General features: G+C 34.5%; 1 protein-coding gene across 1 annotated transcript in view; it reads left to right on the plus strand.

Moving 5' to 3' along the window:
- Positions 1 to 18,514, plus strand: part of LOC142337812 (F-box-like/WD repeat-containing protein TBL1XR1) — an 86,952-nt gene that overhangs the window by 48,246 nt on the left and 20,192 nt on the right. The window contains exons 6-7 of the mRNA XM_075387342.1: positions 720 to 911; positions 10,172 to 10,295. Of these exons, the coding sequence (XP_075243457.1) occupies positions 720 to 911; positions 10,172 to 10,295 (316 nt within the window). The remainder of the gene's footprint in view (positions 1 to 719; positions 912 to 10,171; positions 10,296 to 18,514) is intronic.

Consider the following 18,514-nt stretch of genomic DNA (forward strand, 5'->3'; position numbering starts at 1 on the left):
TGAATTTTATAATCTAAAATCGGTAAACATTTTTTGCCTGTTTAAGTCTGTAACTCTCACAATTTTTTCTTCCGAGTTGAATAGATCCTTGTGTAAATATAGAAAAATACAATTTAGTGGTATTTATTTTTCGTAATTGATCAATAATTGATTATTAAGAGCATTTGACGCATTGTAGCCAATGAAATGGTTTTACGGTCAGCTAATGAATAAATGTGAAATAGAAACTTATTTCCCAACGCATAGAGTTACAGGCCGGGATGGTGTCGACAGCAATGACCAATCTGGTCGTCACTGCTGTCCACGCGTGCTCAAAAACTGCCATCGTAGACATATTTGACGGATATTTCCAATGTTCAAGCAAATTTGAACTAGTTTCCCTTACTGTGGCTGTGTTCACACGCGCTTTCAACTATAATCTTCAAGCATAATCGTGAATAGCACTGAAATTTCGAAGTAAATTTACTGATTGTAACGTAATGAAAATTGAAATTTAATCATCAGCGTGAAGGAACCAGCGTGCACAAAATTAATGTTTACAGCTTAAGATCAGCTTAACTAACATCAAAGTTTAACAGCTGACTTCATCGAAGACCAGGAAATTTTACTTGGCTAGTTTTAGTGATCTATCATCTTTCTGGGCTCCAATTGTTTTAAACAACCTCAATTTTTTTTTCTAAAATTCAACTGATGAGAAATTGAGATTTATTTATGTTCAGGTTGTGATTCCACATGGCAAAGTATCAATCCTGAAGGGTCACGAGTCAGAGGTGTTTTCTTGTGCGTGGAACCCAAAGAGAGATCTCCTGGCTTCTGGAAGTGGAGATTCGACTGCTAGAATCTGGAATGTAGAGGAACAGGAGCCAAGTCATAAGAGGCTGCAACATTGCATCAATGAAGGGGGTCAAGAGGTAAAAATAGTCAAAATACCAATAAAAATTCAGCTCAGCCCTGGCTCAAATGATTTTGATGACCAGGGATTTGGGAAACGATAAATCAATCTGCGAGTCAATCTTGTCAATAATTATTTGATGGATAAATAAATTCTTCTTCTTCAATCTGCGAGTGTTATTGTGATTACGAAAAAATATTTAATTTCTAAAAATTGCAGTAGAATCTTGCTTCACTAAACAAACAAAAAAAATCAACCCGTGCGATTGAACTCAGTGTAAAGTAAGTACTTGATGAAAAATTCCAAAAAATTTTGCGACGAATCAAAACCAAGTTAGTTCAATTCACGAAAGAGAAACGTTTAGAAAAATGAAAAAATTATGGTGAATGAAGAAGCGGAAGTTTCTAACCAAAAACATTTGAATATGAAGAGATACTTTTTAGAACCTGTTCGCTGCTCACCTCTAAATTTGCTGACAATTGATTAGCTCTGGTCAAATGAAAGGGTATTTGGAGTAGGGAGCTAACTTGGTGAAAGTGAATGTATCCGCTCAAACAATATATTAGACCCAAACACCAGTTTTTTTTAAAAAAAAAAACAATGCTGAAAAGGTAGTTGCGCAACTTCTGGCTTTTTAGTGGGAAAAGTATTGTCACATTCCCTTTTGAGTATTTTCCAGTCTTATTTATATGAAACTTAATACTTTTTTTCAGGTTAATTAAACAGCTCAAATCGATTGATATTGTGTTTTAATAATCAACGTCAAATGATGTGCTTTTCACTTGATTGCCATCGTATGAACTCATTTTCACACCGATGCAGATTTTTTTGTCTTTATCATTTATCAGGCTTCGTATTGTTGCTTCTGGAAATATTTTTAAGGTTTAAGTGTATTACTTATACTGATTATTACTTATAACGAGCAATAATTCTATCACGGAGTTTTATACCACAGCAAGTGCCCACTTAAATTTAGCTAATTCGTTTCAATTTCGTGCTGACATTTTTTTTTCTCTTTTCGTTGTTAATAGACGCAAAGCGATATTGTAGCTATTATTGATCTCATCGAAATTTGAGGCAATTACTGTCAACGCGTGTGTCTTTTTTTGCAAAATTTTTGTCCTAGAATATTCTTTGACTTCTCCAGTGACTTTTTCACACATCACTTTGTCCTTTTTCAGTGAGCTCTATTGATCTCATTGCTTGTTGCCAATATTAAAACGACTGTGAGAGGTTGAGATGTAAAGTCGTTGTAACTAAGTGGTAAAGCCGTTGTAGCTAATCCTATGATGTCTGGGTTTTTGCAACTATAAATAAATTTCTAAACTACACCCCTAAATTAAATCCGCCGAGTATTGGTTTTCTTTCTATTGGTGTTTTTTTTTACCATTTTGTTGTTCACTCATTTATTGACCGCAAAGCGAAAGAATTCACACTAACTTACCTTACTCGGGAAAATTGCTTCGTCACTTAACTAATTTAATTTTAATTGGGAACACAAGGTCAGTACTATCAAGTTGGAATAGACAAGTTGTGAAGTTTCTGACACATTTTGCCTTCATTCTGCCATTGTTCTGACACTCCCCCCCCCCCCACACACACACACACACACACGCGTCTGCTCGTTTCGACAGTCTTCGGCTATGTTTCGTAATACAACGCTCTATCGGTATTTCTCAATGGCTACTGCCACTTGGCTTTTAAATTTGCGTTCATAGCTTTATTGATCACCCTGTTCTTCCTCAATTTTTTTATAACGTGATTCGTTTTGATCCTACATGACTTACATCACTAAAAAATCACCTTTAAACCCAAAATGTGAATTATTTTAAGTTAACATGTGTAATTGAAGGTCAATTTGAGTGCAGCTAAGATAGAGCTGGTCTCATGATGACGGTCTCTGTGCTATGCTTGTATACTCTATTCTTGTGCTTTTAATTGCTCTCGAAGAGAAGCAATTATTGTAAACGTGTGGGTCTTTTTACGACTCGAAGAGGAATATTGAGATTCTACAGGTTTTTTTTTTTAGCAGAAAGCATGTTTTTTCTTGACTTAAATTTTGATTTCTTTCTATTCGAGCATTTACCTCCGTTTTTGATTGTTGACTGCTGTTTTCAAAAATTGGATTTTAACAATAGATGTTTGTAATGTATAGCGATTGGGAACTACTGATAATTTTCAAGGTGAAGCGGGCAATCTGAGGGCTGATCATTTTAATTTGTACCATTTCATTGGGTAGTTTTCAAACTACCGTTAAACTGGAGCGAGAAATTGGTGTTGGAACAAGTTATTCAGAGGGGCACTTTTCACGTGCATTATTTTGAGTTCTGTTTTTAGCTTTTTAATTGCTCTCAAACGAAGTTTGTAGCAATTATATTAGTCCTGTCGGTCTTTTTTTATGCGATTTTTCACTTGACCGATTTTTCGTCTGACGCTTTTGACTTTTCGTCCTCAAAAACGGGATAAACAGGTAGCGCCCAGCGGGCATTAAGTGCTCTTAGAGCCTTTCAGCTCTGTTTCAGCTCAAACTGTTTTGGAGACTTATACTTATGGTGTGAAGGGCGGTTCTTAGCGGTTGGGACACCTCCCACACCGCCACTATTGCCGCCATCCCCCCTCCGCGCTGTTGCCCCCCCTCCCAACCCATCAGCCCCCGGTGAACCCCCCCTACCGTGGCTAGCTACTGACGAAGTCATTCGCTCGCCGGTCGTTTGAGAGCAATTCGCCCGACGTTAGTCGGTTATGTTCGTCTCTTTAGTGCTTATGATAAAATACTTTTGTGTTCTATTTGGGTCTACTTGCAGTTGATTGAAATTGTCAACGGTTAGCTGAAGCTCATCATGACTTTGACACTTTGGTCTCATAAACTATTAGTGAATATCTGAGTTTTGCTTTTAAAAAAATTCTAATTCTGTTGCCTTGTCACTGAGTTATAATGACAGGTCTCGTTGGTCGCTAACGATGTATAATTTAACCCAATTAATAGTTTGAGTCAATAGGTAATAGTTTTGACGACTTTAAGTCTATTTGTTCTCCAAAATTTATGTGAATTTCTAGTTTGCAAGTTTTTGTTGTAATTTTTGTTCTTATCATTAAGTCTCGTTGAGGCCAGGTCTGCTAATGGAATGTTAATGGAAATTAAATTGTTTGAGTTAATTGTTTCAGTTCAAAGCTAATGCTTTTTCCAGTACGTTTTATGCCTTGTTTACAAATTTTTTTCAGTCTTACGAGTTTTTGTTTTTCTTTGTTGTCTTTTCTCTTTTATAGCAGGTCTTATCGGTTGCAAAGGATGCATATAATAATCGAAATAATTCTTTCAGTTATGTAGCTATTGCTTTCTTTGACTTATACGCTGTTCGTCGGCAAAGAATATTGCTCTTTTTTTGTTTGTTTTTTCAGGTAAGTACTTGAAGTATATGTTCGTACTGGCTCTTATTAATAACTGTCATTGACGGGTCGCATCGATTTCTAAAGAAGATTTAATTGATCTAATCTAATTGATCGATTCGGTGTAAAAGTGAGTTTTGAAATTTTGCAAGAATATCTCTTTTTCGTTGTCTTATCATTGAGTCCCATGATTGACAGGTTTGGTCGGTTGCTGATGAAAAATATGTAAATCTAATTTTTAGCTTGAGTTCATAACAGTTTTTTTAAGAGTTGCATGTTTTGTTTTTTTGCGGTCTCATTGCTTAATCATTAAAATTCTCATTAATGCGGCCTAATTTTGGCCAGTTTTTCACACTTTTAGCTAACGTTTACATTGATTGAGATACAGTTGGTCTTCGAAAAGTTTAAGTGAATTTGTGAATCTAATTTGTAGATCTGTTGTCCTTTTTCCAGACATTAAAACTGTTTTCAGTCATTAGAACTGTTTAGAAAAAATTTTACCGTTAAAATCTCATGGTATGAGGTGGTTAAAGATTTTGGCATGCGTATTTGTTTTTTTTAAGTTGATGACACTGAATTTCAAATCGACGTTGAGTGTTTTGGCTAGGTTTTTTACTTCCTCGAATGAAGATTGGTTTCGCTTCTCCTCAGTTCACAGCTTACTCAACATTTTCATTTGAATATTTTTGTTTTCTCCAGGCTAGTTTCACTCTTCTATCGTTCTGTTGAAAGTGTTTTTAAACAGCACTTGCTCAGTAGAGCAATCTAAAATTAACAGAGTCAATACCGAAAAACAAAATTAAAAACAGAAAGAGGATAAAATTTTAGATTACCGCTACTTGAACTTAGTTTTAGGTTTTAGTTACCATCTCTAATGCTTTTTGCTATTGATATTTGCCCCCTTTTTTCTCCTTTATGAAGCAGGAGTATGTGCATCTACGAAATGAACGAGTAGATCTACGTATTCGAGCATTTACCTCCGTTTTTGATTGTTGACTGAGTGACTTTGACACTTTGGTCTCATAAACTTCGACATGGTCTCAATCATGACTTTGACTTTTTGGTCTCTTAAACTATTACTGAATATCTGAGTTTTGCTTTTAAAAAATTTCTAATCTGTTGCCCTGTCACTGAGTTATAATGACAGGTCTCATTGGTCGCTAATGATGTAAAATTTAACCCAATTAATAGTTTGAGTCATTAGGTACTAGTTTTGACGACTTTAAGTCTATTGGTTCTCCAAAATTTATGTGAATTTTCTAGTTTGTGAGTATTTGTTGTTATTTTTGTACGTATCATTTAGTCTCGTTAAGGCCAGGTCTGCTAATGGAATGTTAATGGAAATTAAATTGTTTGAGTTAATTGTTTCAGCTCAAAGCTAATGCTTTCCTCACTTTCCAGTACATTTTATGCCCTGTTTACGAATTATTTTTCAGTCTGGCGAGTTTTTGTTTATCTCTGTTGTCTTTTCTCTTTTATAACAGGTCTTATCGGTTGCAAAGGATGCATATAATAATCGAAATAATTCTTTCAGTTATGTAGCTATTGCTTTCTTTGACTTATACGCTGTTCGTCGACAAAGAATTTTGCTCATTTTTTGTTTATTTCAAGTATGTACTTATTGAAGTATATGTTCGTACTGGCTCTTATTAATAATTGTCATTGACGGGTTGCATCGATTTCTAATGAAGATTTAATTGATCTGATCTAAATGATCGATTCAGTGTAAGTGTGAGTTTTGAAATTTTGCAAGAATATCTCTTTTTCGTTGTCTTATCATTGAGTCCCATGATTGACAGGTTTCGTCGGTTGCTGATGAAAAATATGAAAATCTAATTTTTAGCTTGAGTTCAACAGTTTTTTTAAGGGTTGCATGTTTTGTTTTTTTTTGCGGTCTCATTGCTTAATCATTAAAATTCTCATTAATGCGGCCTAATTTTGGCCAGTTTTTCACACTTTTAGCTAACGTTTACATTGATTGAGATACAGTTGGCCTTTGAAAACTTAAGTGAATTTGTGAATCTCATTTGTAGATCTGTTGTCCTTTTTCCAGACATTAAAACTGTTTTCAGTCATTAGAACTGTTTCAAAAAATTTTACCGTCAAAATCTCATGGTATGAGGTGGTTAGGGATTTTGGCATGCGTATTTGTTTTTTTTTAAGTTGATGACACTGAATTTCAAATCGATGTTGAGTGTGTTAGCTAGGTTTTTTTACTTCTTCGAATAAAGATTGGTTTCGCTTCTCTTCAGTTCACAGCTTACTCAACATTTTCAGTTAAATATTTTTGTTTCCTCTGGGCTAGTTTCACTCTTCTATCGTTCTAATGAAAGTGTTTTTAAACAGCAGTTGCTCAGTAGAGCAATCTAAAATTAACAGAGTCAATACCGAAAAACGAAATTAAAAATGGAAAGAGGTTGAAATTTTAGATGACCGCTACTTGAACTTTGTTTTTTAATTTTTAGTTACCATCTCATGTTTTTTGCTATTGATATTAGCCCCCTTTTTATCCTTTTTGAAAATTTATTGGGAAAATTTATCCTAATTGATTAGCTCTGGTCAAATGAAAGAGTATATGGAGTAGGGATCTAACTTGGTGAAAGTGAATGTATCCGCTCAATCAATATATTAGACCCAAACACCAGTTTTTTTTTAAAAAAAAAGAATGCTGAAAAGGTAGTTGCGCAACTTCTGGCTTTTTAGTGGGAAAAGTATTGTCACATTACCTTTTGAGTATTTTCCAGTCTTATTTATATGAAACTTAATACTTTTTTTCAGGTTAATTAAACAGCTCAAATCGATTGATATTGTGTTTTAATAATCAACGTCAAATCATGTGCTTTTCACTTGATTGCCATCGTATGAACTCATTTTCACACCGATGCAGATTTTTTGTCTTTATCATTTATCAGGCTGCGTATTGTTGCTTCTGGAAATATTTTTAAGGTTTAAGTGTATTACTTATATTGATTATTACTTATAACGAGCAATAATTCTATCACGGAGTTTTATACCACAGCAAGTGCCCACTTAAATTTAGCTAATTCGTTTCAATTTCTGCTGACATTTTTTTCCCTCTTTTCGTTGTTAATAGACGGAAAGCGATATTGTAGCTATTATTGATCTCATCGAAATTTGAGGCAATTACTGTCAACGCGTGTGTCTTTTTTGCAAAATTTTTGTTCTAGTATATTCTTTGACTTCTCAAGTGACTTTTTCACACATCACTTCGTCCTTTTTCAGTGAGCTCTATTGATCTCATTGCTTGTTGCCAATATTAAAACGACTGTGAGAGGTTGAGATTTAAAGTCGTTGTAACTAAGTGGTAAAGCCGTTGTAGCTAATCCTATGATGTCTGGGTTTTTGCATGTTTTTTCTTGACTTAAATTTTGATTTCTTTCTATTCGAGCATTTACCTCCGTTTTTGGTTGTTGACTGCTGTTTTCAAAAATTGGATTTTAACAATAGATGTTTGTAATGTATAGCAATTGGGAACTACTGATAATTTTCAAGGTGAAGCGGTCAATCTGAGGGCTGATCATTTTAATTTGTACCATTTCATTGGGTAGTTTTCAAACTACCGTTAAACTGGAGCGAGAAATTGGTGTTGGAACAAGTTATTCAGAGGGGTACTTTTCACGTGCATTATTTTGAGTTCTGTTTTTAGCTTTTTAATTGCTCTCAAACGAAGTTTGTAGCAATTATATTAGTCCTGTCGGTCTTTTTTATGCGATTTTTCATCTGACGCTTTTGACTTTTCGTCCTCAAAAACGGGATAAACAGGTAGCGCCCAGCCGGCATTAAGTGCTCTTAGAGCCTTTCAGCTCTGTTTCAGCTCAAACTGTTTTGGAGACTTATACTTATGGTGTGAAGGGCGGTTCTTAGAGGTTGGGACACCCCCCACACCGCAACTATTGCCGCCATCCCGCCACCGCGCTGTTGCCCCCCTCCCAACCCATCAGCCCTACCGTGGCTAGCTACTGACAAAGTCATTCGCTCGCCGGTCGTTTGAGAGCAATTCGCCCGACGTTAGTCGGTTATATTCGTCTCTTTAGTGCTTATGATAAAATACATTTGTGTTCTATTTGGGTCTACTTGCAGTTGATTGAAATTGTCAACGGTTAGCTGAAGCTCATCATGACTTTGACACTTTGGTCTCATAAACTATTAGTGAATATCTGAGTTTTGCTTTTAAAAAATTTCTAATTTTGTTGCCTTGTCACTGAGTTATAATGACAGGTCTCATTGGTCGCTAATGATGTATAATTTAACCCAATTAATAGTTTGAGTCAATAGGTAATAGTCTTGACGACTTTAAGTTTATTTGTTCTCCAAAATTTATGTGAATTTCTAGTTTGCAAGTATTTGTTGTAATTTTGTTCTTATCATTTAGTCTCGTTAAGGCCAGGTCTGCTAATGGAATGTTAATGGAAATTAAATTGTTTGAGTTAATTATTTCAGTTCAAAGCTTATGTTTTTTCCAGTACGTTTTATGCCTTGTTTACGAATTTTTTTCAGTCTTGCGAGTTTTTTTTCTTTGTTGTCTTTTCTCTTTTATAACAGGTCTTATCGGTTGCAAAGGATGCATATAATAATCGAAATAATTCTTTCAGTTATGTAGCTATTGCTTTCTTTGACTTATATGCTGTGGCAAAGAATATTGCTTATTTTTTGGTTTTTTCAAGTATGTACTTATCGAAGTATATTTTCGTACTGGCTCTTATTAATAATTGTCATTGACGGGTCGCATCGATTTCTAATGAAGATTTAATTGATCTGATCTAAATGATCGATTCAGTGTAAGTGTGATTTTTGAATTTTTGCAAGAATATCTCTTTTTCGTTGTCTTATCATTGAGTCCCATGATTGACAGGTTTCGTCGGTTGCTGATGAAAAATATGTAAATCTAATTTTTAGCTTGAGTTCATAACAGTTTTTTTAAGGGTTGCATGTTTTGTTTTTTTGCGGTCTCATTGCTTAATCATTAAAATTCTCATTAATGCGGCGTAATTTTGGCCAGTTTTTCACACTTTTAGCTAACGTTTACTTTGATTGAGATACAGTTGGTCTTCGAAATGTTTAAGTGAATTTGTGAATCTAGTTTGTAGATCTGATGTCCTTTTTCCAGACCTAAAAACTGTTTTCGGTCATTAGAACTGTTTCAAAAGATTTTTTATTGTTAAAATCTCATGGTATGAGGTGGTTAAAGATTTTGGCATGCGTATTTGTTTTTTTAAGTTGATGACACTGAAATTCAAATCGATGTTGAGTGTTTTGGCTAGGTTTTTTACTTCCTCAAATGAAGATTGGTTTCGCTTCTCCTCAGTTCACAGCTTACTCAACATTTTCAGTTAAATATTTTTGTTTTCTCCAGGCTAGTTTCACTCTTCTATCGTTCTAATGAAAGTGTTTTTAAACAGCAATTGCTCAGTAGAGCAATCTAAAATTAAGAGAGTCAATACCGAAAAACGAAATTAAAAACAGAAAGAGGATAAAATTTTAGATGACCGCTACTTGAACTTTGTTTTAGGTTTTAGTTACCATCTCTAATGTTTTTTGCTATTGATATTAGCCCCTTTTTATCGTTTATGAAACAGGAGTTTGTGTATCTACGAAATGAAATCAAAAAAGTTTGCACTTTAGAAATGTTGTACAACAATCAATCTTTTCCATCATTTCTGTTCTTCCAATCCCAATCCGCGAAATGCGAATCAAAGGTGTTTGTTCTCCGGAAATCTTTCGGGTATGTTTAACAATAGTATCAATGCATTTTTGTACATCTCTGACAATCGGAAGTAGCCATTGAGTTGCCCTTTCCGTCACACAATTGGTATTGTTTTAAAACGTGCAGATGTACCTAATATAATTCTAGTTCAAATATTTGCATTGTAGGTGCCAAGTAATAAAGACGTGACTTCATTGGATTGGAACTTTGACGGCAGTCTGTTGGGCACGGGATCATATGATGGCTATGCCAGGATATGGAACTCAATAGGAAACCTACAAAACACACTGGGTTAGTTAGCGATGGTTTGGATGTTGCTCTTAGTCGACTTTCTGTCATACTTAGTTACTACAGAAACAAATTGTTCATAGTTATATTTAAAGTGAGCATTAACAGGTCGAAGGATCTATTGAGCAAACGAAACTTGCTAGAAGATAGTGTCCTTGTAAATTTATAAACACTTTTAACCGTTAATAGTGAGCACAATTATTAAATTTTTTGTGGGAGTCATTAAGTTGCAGCTAATGGAGCTAATCTTTATGGGGAATTTAGAGCTCCATAAAGAAATTCCCAGAACTTTTTAGTATTGGAAGTGTTTTTAAATAACCTATTCATTAGCATTTTCGAAAACCTCTTCGGTGATAGCAATTCTGTGACCACTTGCTCTTGATTGATTAATTGCTCTTGAACGAAGTTCATAGCAATTATTGTAAACGTGTGTGTCTTTTTTATGCAAAATTATTCAATCACAATTTCAAGCAGCTGAACTCAATTGGCGGCAGTTTAATACTAAAAGTCAAATGATAAGTGCGCAGAAACTGGTGCTATTCTTCACTTTAAATCTTATTAATAGCCGCCCTCATCTACTCAGCCGGCTATTATAGCGCTCCTATTTTTTTTTACTTCGTCGAATAAAAAAATGTTTCGCTTTACCTCATTTTGCCGCCTTTTCAACATTTTGCGTGAAATCTTTTTGACTTCTCTAGGCTAGTTTCTCTCTGCTCTCATTCTGCTAAAAGTGATTTTAAACATCAGTTGCTCAGCAAAGCAATTCAAAATGAACAGAGTCAGTATAAAAAATTGAAGTCAGAAATAGAAACGGGATAAACCCATAAAGCCCAATTTTAGATGCCCGCTATTTGAACGTCGTTCCTATAAATATTAGTTACCTCTCTCTAATGCTTATTGTTATTGATAGTAGCCCCTGTAGCCTCTCTCTATGAAACAGAAGTACGTTCAACTACGAAATGCCATCAAAATAAATTGGACTTAAAAAATGTTTTTGTACAAAAATCTTTTTTTTTCAATATCTTCTGTTATTTCAATCCCAATCATGCTTATTGCAATCAATGGCGGCTATTTTCCGGCAATCTGCCGGGTATGTTTTATATGTTAACCTCTAAAATGGTTATTTGAAGCCCACTATTGAACTTCTTAGTCCCATTTAGACCCCCCCCCCCCGACTGAAGCAAGCTTCAATTGATTAGAGCTCCCACTAGTCGTTCGAGAGCAATTCTTCCGACGTTTAGTTGGTTATGTTTAATAGCCGCACAGCGATAGCTGGGGCTATTATTGGCCTTCTCTTGGTTTTTTACAATTCAAAGAATTTGAATTGTATTGGGGCGCTGTCTTTTTTTTAAGATCTGTTCACACATTTTCATGATTTTGAAGTCAAATTGGAGTGGTGATTTTGGTCACGCCGAAACAGGAAGTGGAGCGAAAAAGCGAGTGGTTATGCGGCGTGAATTTTTTTCGCTCTAATTTTAAAGTAGAGTGAGATGACGGTGTTTGAACAAAAATTCGGTTTCTCAGTAGTGGTTTTTTGTTCACATGCGGCAATTTCACTCTGATTTTTACTGTTTTTTAATAGCCGCCCTCATCTTCTCAGCCGGCTATTATAGCGCTCCTATTTTTTTTACTTCGTCGAATAAAAAATGTTTCGCTTTACCTCATTTTGCCGCCTTTTCAACATTTTTCGTGAAATCTTTTTGACTTCTCTAGGCTAGTTTCTCTCTTCTCTCATTCTGCTAAAAGTGAATTTGAACATCAGTTGCTCAGCAAAGCAATTCAAAATTAACAGAGTTAGTACAAAAATGGATGTCAGAAATAGAAACGGGATAAACCCATAAAGCCCAATTTTAGATGCCCGCTATTTGAACGTCGTTCCTATAAGTCTTATTTACCATCTCTATTGCTTATTGTTATTGATAGGAGCCCCTTTAGCCTCTCTCTAAGAAACAGAAGTATGTTCAACTACGAAATGCCTTCAAAATAAATCGGACTTAAAAAAATGTTTTTGCACAAAAATCTTTCTTTTTCAATATCTTCTGTTATTTCAATCCCAATCATGCTTATTGGAATCAACGGCGGCTATTTTCCGGCAATCTGCCGGGTATGTTTCTATTTTTTGGATCGGATTTTTTTCTAATTGGTTTTCTCAATCAATTCATAGTTCATTCCAGGTCCAGTTTTTTTGTTTAGTCAATGAAAGTTTTTTGAATTGTACGTCAGGACTTGTCCTGTTTTGTTTTTTTTATTTCGTTGTCATGATTTTTGTTACGACCATATGACGTCACAGCTACTTTTTGGTCATTCGTTCATGCAATTTCAACTGAATTGCATGTGTGACGTCATTTTTCGCTCTTAGTGGAGCGAGTGTTTTTTTGTTCATGTGCGTGATTAAGTTTTTGGTCACACTTGACTTACCTCATTCTCAAAAATGACTTCCTCTCTTTGAAATTGATTTTTTTTACTTTAATTCAAAGAGATAAGGTCAAATGGGTGTCTGTCACTCTAAATGAAGGTTATTTGAGAGCAGCTATTAGAGGCAGCAAAAACTTATACAGATTTTTAATCAAAATATAACATATCAGCCTTCAATGAAAAGACGAATTTTTTGGTCTGTCTTTTTTACTGTTTTTTTAGACTGCCGATCTACGAATCTATTGCGGCTATATTCTGGCTATCTGCTAGCTATGTTTTTTATTTGCTAACTTGGAGACAACAGGAAAAAATGTGATGTTAAAAGAACGTTATTAATTAGGTTGTAATTAGGAAGTAAATGGGTAATTCAAATTACTTATCATAATCATGTTGTCCATTACTGCTCATAAATCATTCCTTTACTGCATTGCACACAAATTATCTCAATGTTTAATTCAGCATTTTTTGTTTAAGAGAATATTAATAAATTTACCTCTTTAATCTCCCTGAGAAATGAAAATCATTGCCACCGATTGATTTTTTTGAGGCGATTTATATGTTGAATATATAGGGTAGAAATAACTATTTTTGGTAAATTGTTTTTTACGACCCCATTTTAGTGGAGGAGGAACTATATGCTCAACTGGTTTTTTAATCCGTCAACGTCAATTTTGGCCGATCGTTTTATTCATCGTAGAAAGCCCGCAGAGTGTAAAATATAGAACTAAACAGATTGTCATTAGCCGCAAAGCGCCGATAGCTGAGGCTCTTATTGGCCTTCTTATGTTTTTTCAATTCAAAGGATTTGAATTGTATTGGGGCGACGTCTTTTTTAAGATCTGTTCACACATTTTCATGATTTCCGGAGTCAATTTGGCGTGATGATTTTGATCAACCCGAAACAGGAAATGGAGCGAAAAAGAGTGGTTTTGCTGCGTACAATATTTTGCTCTCATTTTAAGGTAGAGCGAGAAAATGGCGTTTGAACAAAAATTCTCGCAAGTGGCTTTTTGTTCACATGCAGCAATTTTAATTTGATTCTTACAGTTTCTTCAATTGTTTTGATCGGATTTTTTTCTAAATGGTTTTCCCAATCCATTCATATTCCATTCTAGTTTTTTATTTAGTCAATGAAATTTCTTTGAATTGTAGGTCAGCACTTGTGTGTTTTTTATTTCGACGGTAAGATTTTTGTTTCGACCATATGACGTCACAATCACTTCAAATCTGCTTTTTATTCATTCGCTCATGCAATTTAAATTGAACTGAGTGTATGACCTCATTTTTCACTCTTAATAGAGCGAAAATTTTCATTCGCGTGAATAAGTTTTTGGTCACACCGACTTACCTCACTCTCAAAATTGACTTCCTCACTATGGAATTGACTTCTATTTCCTTTAATTCAAAGAGATAAAGTCAAGTGAGTTTGTGTCACTCTAAATGAAGATTATTCGAGCGCAGCTGATAGAAGCAACAACTAGTAATACATATTCTAAATCAAAATCTAAAATTTCAGCATTTGATAAAGAATTTTTGGTCTGTTTCGTCTATCTTTTTAAGACTGCAGATCTACAAAAAAATTTGAGGCTTTCTTCCTGTTATTCTGACTGCTGTATTTTGATTTTCATGTTCTGGAATTTTTTAGGTTTAAATTTTTGTGAACATCAGAATGATGTCCGTTGTTTTCGTTCACGTTCAGTCTCGTTCAGTCTCAAAATTGACTTCCTCACTATGGAATTGACTTCTATTTCCTTTAATTCAAAGAGATAAAGTCAAGTGAGTTTGTGTCACTCTAAATGAAGATTATTCGAGCGCAGCTGATAGAAGCAACAATTAGTAATACATATTCTAAATCAAAATCTAAAATTTCAGCATTTGATAAAGAATTTTTGGTCTGTTTCGTCTATCTTTTTAAGACTGCAGATCTACAAAAAATTTGAGGCTTTTTTTCCTGTTAATCTGACTGCTGTATTTTGATTTTCATGTTCTGGAATTTTTTAGGTTTAAATTTTTGTGAACATCAGAATGATGTCCGTTGTTTTCGTTCACGTTTTCCGGAAGTTTTGTTAAATTTTTTTGTTAATTTTGCTCAAATTTAAATTTTTCAACGAACGTGGAAATGGTTTTGCCTATAAACTCAGAGGAGGATTACTGATATGTTTGATCAGACAATTTTAGCACAAAATTTGCTGAATTTTTCAGAACTAAGCGTCTTATCAAAAGTTGCACCAAATATGCTTTTTTAGCCCATTTTTTTTCGAATTTGCCCAAAGTTGAACCAAAAACTGCTTAATAATTTTTGAATGAACTCAGAAGCGGACTAGTTTTGCACCTCTTTCTCTTAGGATTGATCTGGAATAAGAACGCCAGTTCTTTGCTACCTCAAAACCATCAGGATCCAAAACGCATCTTTTTTTATACTAAATTTTTGTTGTCAAATTCTTTTTGGATCGAACAATTACTTGTTTTTCTATGGTTTACAAACGAGAATAGGTTCTTATCAAAAATCGTTTTTTTGACAACTTACATTTACCTGCGGGACTTCAACATATATTTTCATGGCTTTAATGGCTTCCACAGTGTTTTTGTAAACTTGAATTGAGTTCTTTTTTTGCCCGTGTTTGTTTTTAGTTGCTCTTGAACGAAGTTCATAGCAATCATTGTAAACGTGTGTCTTTTATGCAATTTTTTGCTTGGCAGTTGGCGCTTTTCTTCTAGAACATTCTTCGATTCTCAAGTGACTTTTTCACGCTTTCGTTCTTCATTTTTGAGTGATCTCTATTGCTCCGAAGTAAAGCTAATATAAAATCGGGTGTAGCATAGCACAGGTAAGTGATTCGTAGCGCAGTGGTTAGTGCGGGTGGTTGTGGATCGGAAGTTCAGTGGTTCAAATTCCGGCGGGGAAAAGGTTTTTTGCACCCATAAAGAAAAATTGATCTAGGCTACAGCCCCCGATTTAAATTGCCTCGCCTGTCGTTCAAGAGCAATGCTTCCGACATTTGTCGGTTTGTTTCTTTTTGAGGTGTCATAAATGAACATCTATAATGAAAGATCCTGCTGTCTCCTGACTGGATTTGTTCCTTTCAGTTGATACCTAATGGCTATTAGGTCGTTGAATATGCTTTGCTTTTTAGGAAAATCGTTATCTTTTGAACTTGTCAATTATTTCTGTTCTGTCAACTTGTTGCTTAGTCTCACTAAGCACAGGTTGCATGTTTTTTCAGTGAATAAACGTTTTATCTTTCTTGCGGTTATTATTCTTAATTGTTTTTATTTGCTCTCAAACATAAGTTGTAGCAATTATATTAGTCCTGTTGGTCTTTTTTTATGCGATTTTTTGTTTGACCGGTTTTTCGTCTGACCCATTTGACTTTTCGTCCTCAAAAACGGGATGAACAGGCAGCACTCAGCGGGCAGTAACTGCTCTTGTAATCTTTCAGCTCACTAGTTTTAACATTTTTTTGCAAATAAATTTTATCATTTTTTTTTTAGATTTTTTTGTCGTATCTTGTATTCTGAATGATGAGAAGTATCAGTAGAACGTATTTAATGGCGTCTGTTGATAGCTAATGACTTCGAAATTAATTGTTGATGAAAATTTTGATAAACTTTTTGAATTGTCCTTTTGTTGACAACTTCCAACTTAGTGTCATTAATGACATGTCCCATCAGTTTGTTGGTGAATCATGTATTAACCTTAATTAAATGTTTTTCTGTAACGGTTTCATGGGTTTGACACCGTGGGCTTTCAGACTTTTTGACACTGGTCACTGCTTTGATTATTTGTTGTCTTTTGCATATTCCCTCTAGGTTATTCACTTATAATCATTTCAAATTGAAGCTTACGGTTTTAATGCTTCCACTGTGTGTTTGTAAAATGTTTGTGGATTTTTGGGTTCCGCGTCTATCCATTATTAATTGGTAATCTTAAGACTTATTCTTCACTAATGAAAGGGTACAATGGGCTTCTTATGAAGTTACACGGTAGTCTGTCTGGTTTACATCAGTTAAATATTTATGGTTGTTGTCAATTCTGAAAATATTTGGCTCAAAACAATCAGGGGTTTTTCGAAGTTTGCCAATTCTTATCTTATTTCTGTCAAATTGTTGCGTTGTCTGGGTTAATACATAATGCATCTTCTTTCTATTCCCAGAATTTTAATTAATGGTTTTGTGGCTCTGATACTTCAGGTTTTGCTTTAAAAATTAGGTTTCTGGATAATTGACAATTTTTGAGTTTTTTTGTTTTTGTCTTATTGCAACATAAATGACGGTTCCACTTGGCTTCGAAAATCGAAACAATTGAACATATAAAATGGCTACAATGATTAATAAGCCTATAATATGGGTCATGATTCTAACAGCTTCGACGCCTTTTTTTTCTAAAATTTTCTGAATTTTTAATTTTGATGTTTTTGTCACGTTTTGTAGTTGTTTGACTTTCTGGAATAATGGCAGGTCTCAATGGGTTCCTATGGAGGTATAAAAGAACTTATTATATATTTTCAGTTAATAGCTTATTGTTTCATTGACATGAAAATCAATTTTTTTCACATTAATGTAAATATGTTGTGAATGTTTGCCCCCTTTGTTCTTTGTCGACTTGTTATCAGGCCTCATTAAGAAAAGGTTCGATATGTTTTTTGGAGACTTAGAAGTTATTTTTTGTACGCTATATACACTTTTATGCGGATGAACCCGATAGCTCTGATGGGTTACATAAGAATCTATCTAGTGTTTTTAGGTGAAAGCTGATGGTTATGACCGTGCCGTTTTCTTGACTTGTTACCGAGTGTTATAAAGGACAAGTCCAATCTGCTTTCATTTGATATACAAGTTGATTTGCTCAGTTTAGGTTTTATCCTACGCTATTTTGATTTTGGTTTTTTTTTCAATTAGATATTGAGTTTGACCGTAATAAATGTTTTTTGTTTGTTTTGCCTCGTTGTTTTATTAATGGCTGGTATAACTGGCTCTATAATGCGGATTCATTTAGTCGTTTAGTTTTTGCGTTTAGAATATTTTTTTCTCATTAATCAATTAACTTCGAAAGTTTTCTTTCTCTTCGATTGTGTTTTCGAAAGTTTTCTTTCTCTTCCTCATTTGGTAGACAATTAAGTGAAATAGTTGATGAGTGGGTTCGACCTTTATTTGCAAACGAACGAGAAATAGAAACGAGATAAACCCATAAAGCCCGATTTTAGATGCCCGTTACTCGAACTTTGTTCTTAGTTACCATCTCTAATGCTTTTTGGTATTGTTACTAGCCCCTTTGTGGTCTCACTACGAAACAGGAGCATGTTCAGCTCCAAATTTAAATCAGAATAGTTCGCACTTTAAAATTGTTTGTACAAAAATCATTTTTTCACTAGTTTTTTTCTCTTCCAATCCCAATCTTTGTTATAGGAATCAACGGCGGCTATTTTCCGGCAATCTGTCGGGTATGTTTTCTATGGAATGAGATTTATGTTTTAATAGCTGCCGTCAGCCTCTCAAACGGCTATTATTTAGGCGCTCTCCTTTTTTAAATTCGTTTGACCTGTTTATCACGTTTTTCGTTTTACATAAGTCACGATTTTCACCTTTTGACTTCTGACGTACCTCACTCACTGATTCAACTGAATGGATTCTGAATTCTTTCACGCATTGAATTACGCACTGTAGTGAATAAGTTCAATGTCAAAAGAGCAAAATCAAAAGAAACGGGATGAAGCGATAAAGCCCGGTCATTAAGTCATAGTGCATTAGGTTATCAAAGTTCATAGAGCGATTGCTAGCTGATATTAGTATTAAGCCTAATACACTGC

Source organism: Convolutriloba macropyga, chromosome 4 (assembly GCF_964194025.1).
Source record: "Convolutriloba macropyga chromosome 4, txConMacr16.3, whole genome shotgun sequence".
Lineage (NCBI taxonomy): Eukaryota > Metazoa > Xenacoelomorpha > Acoela > Convolutidae > Convolutriloba > Convolutriloba macropyga.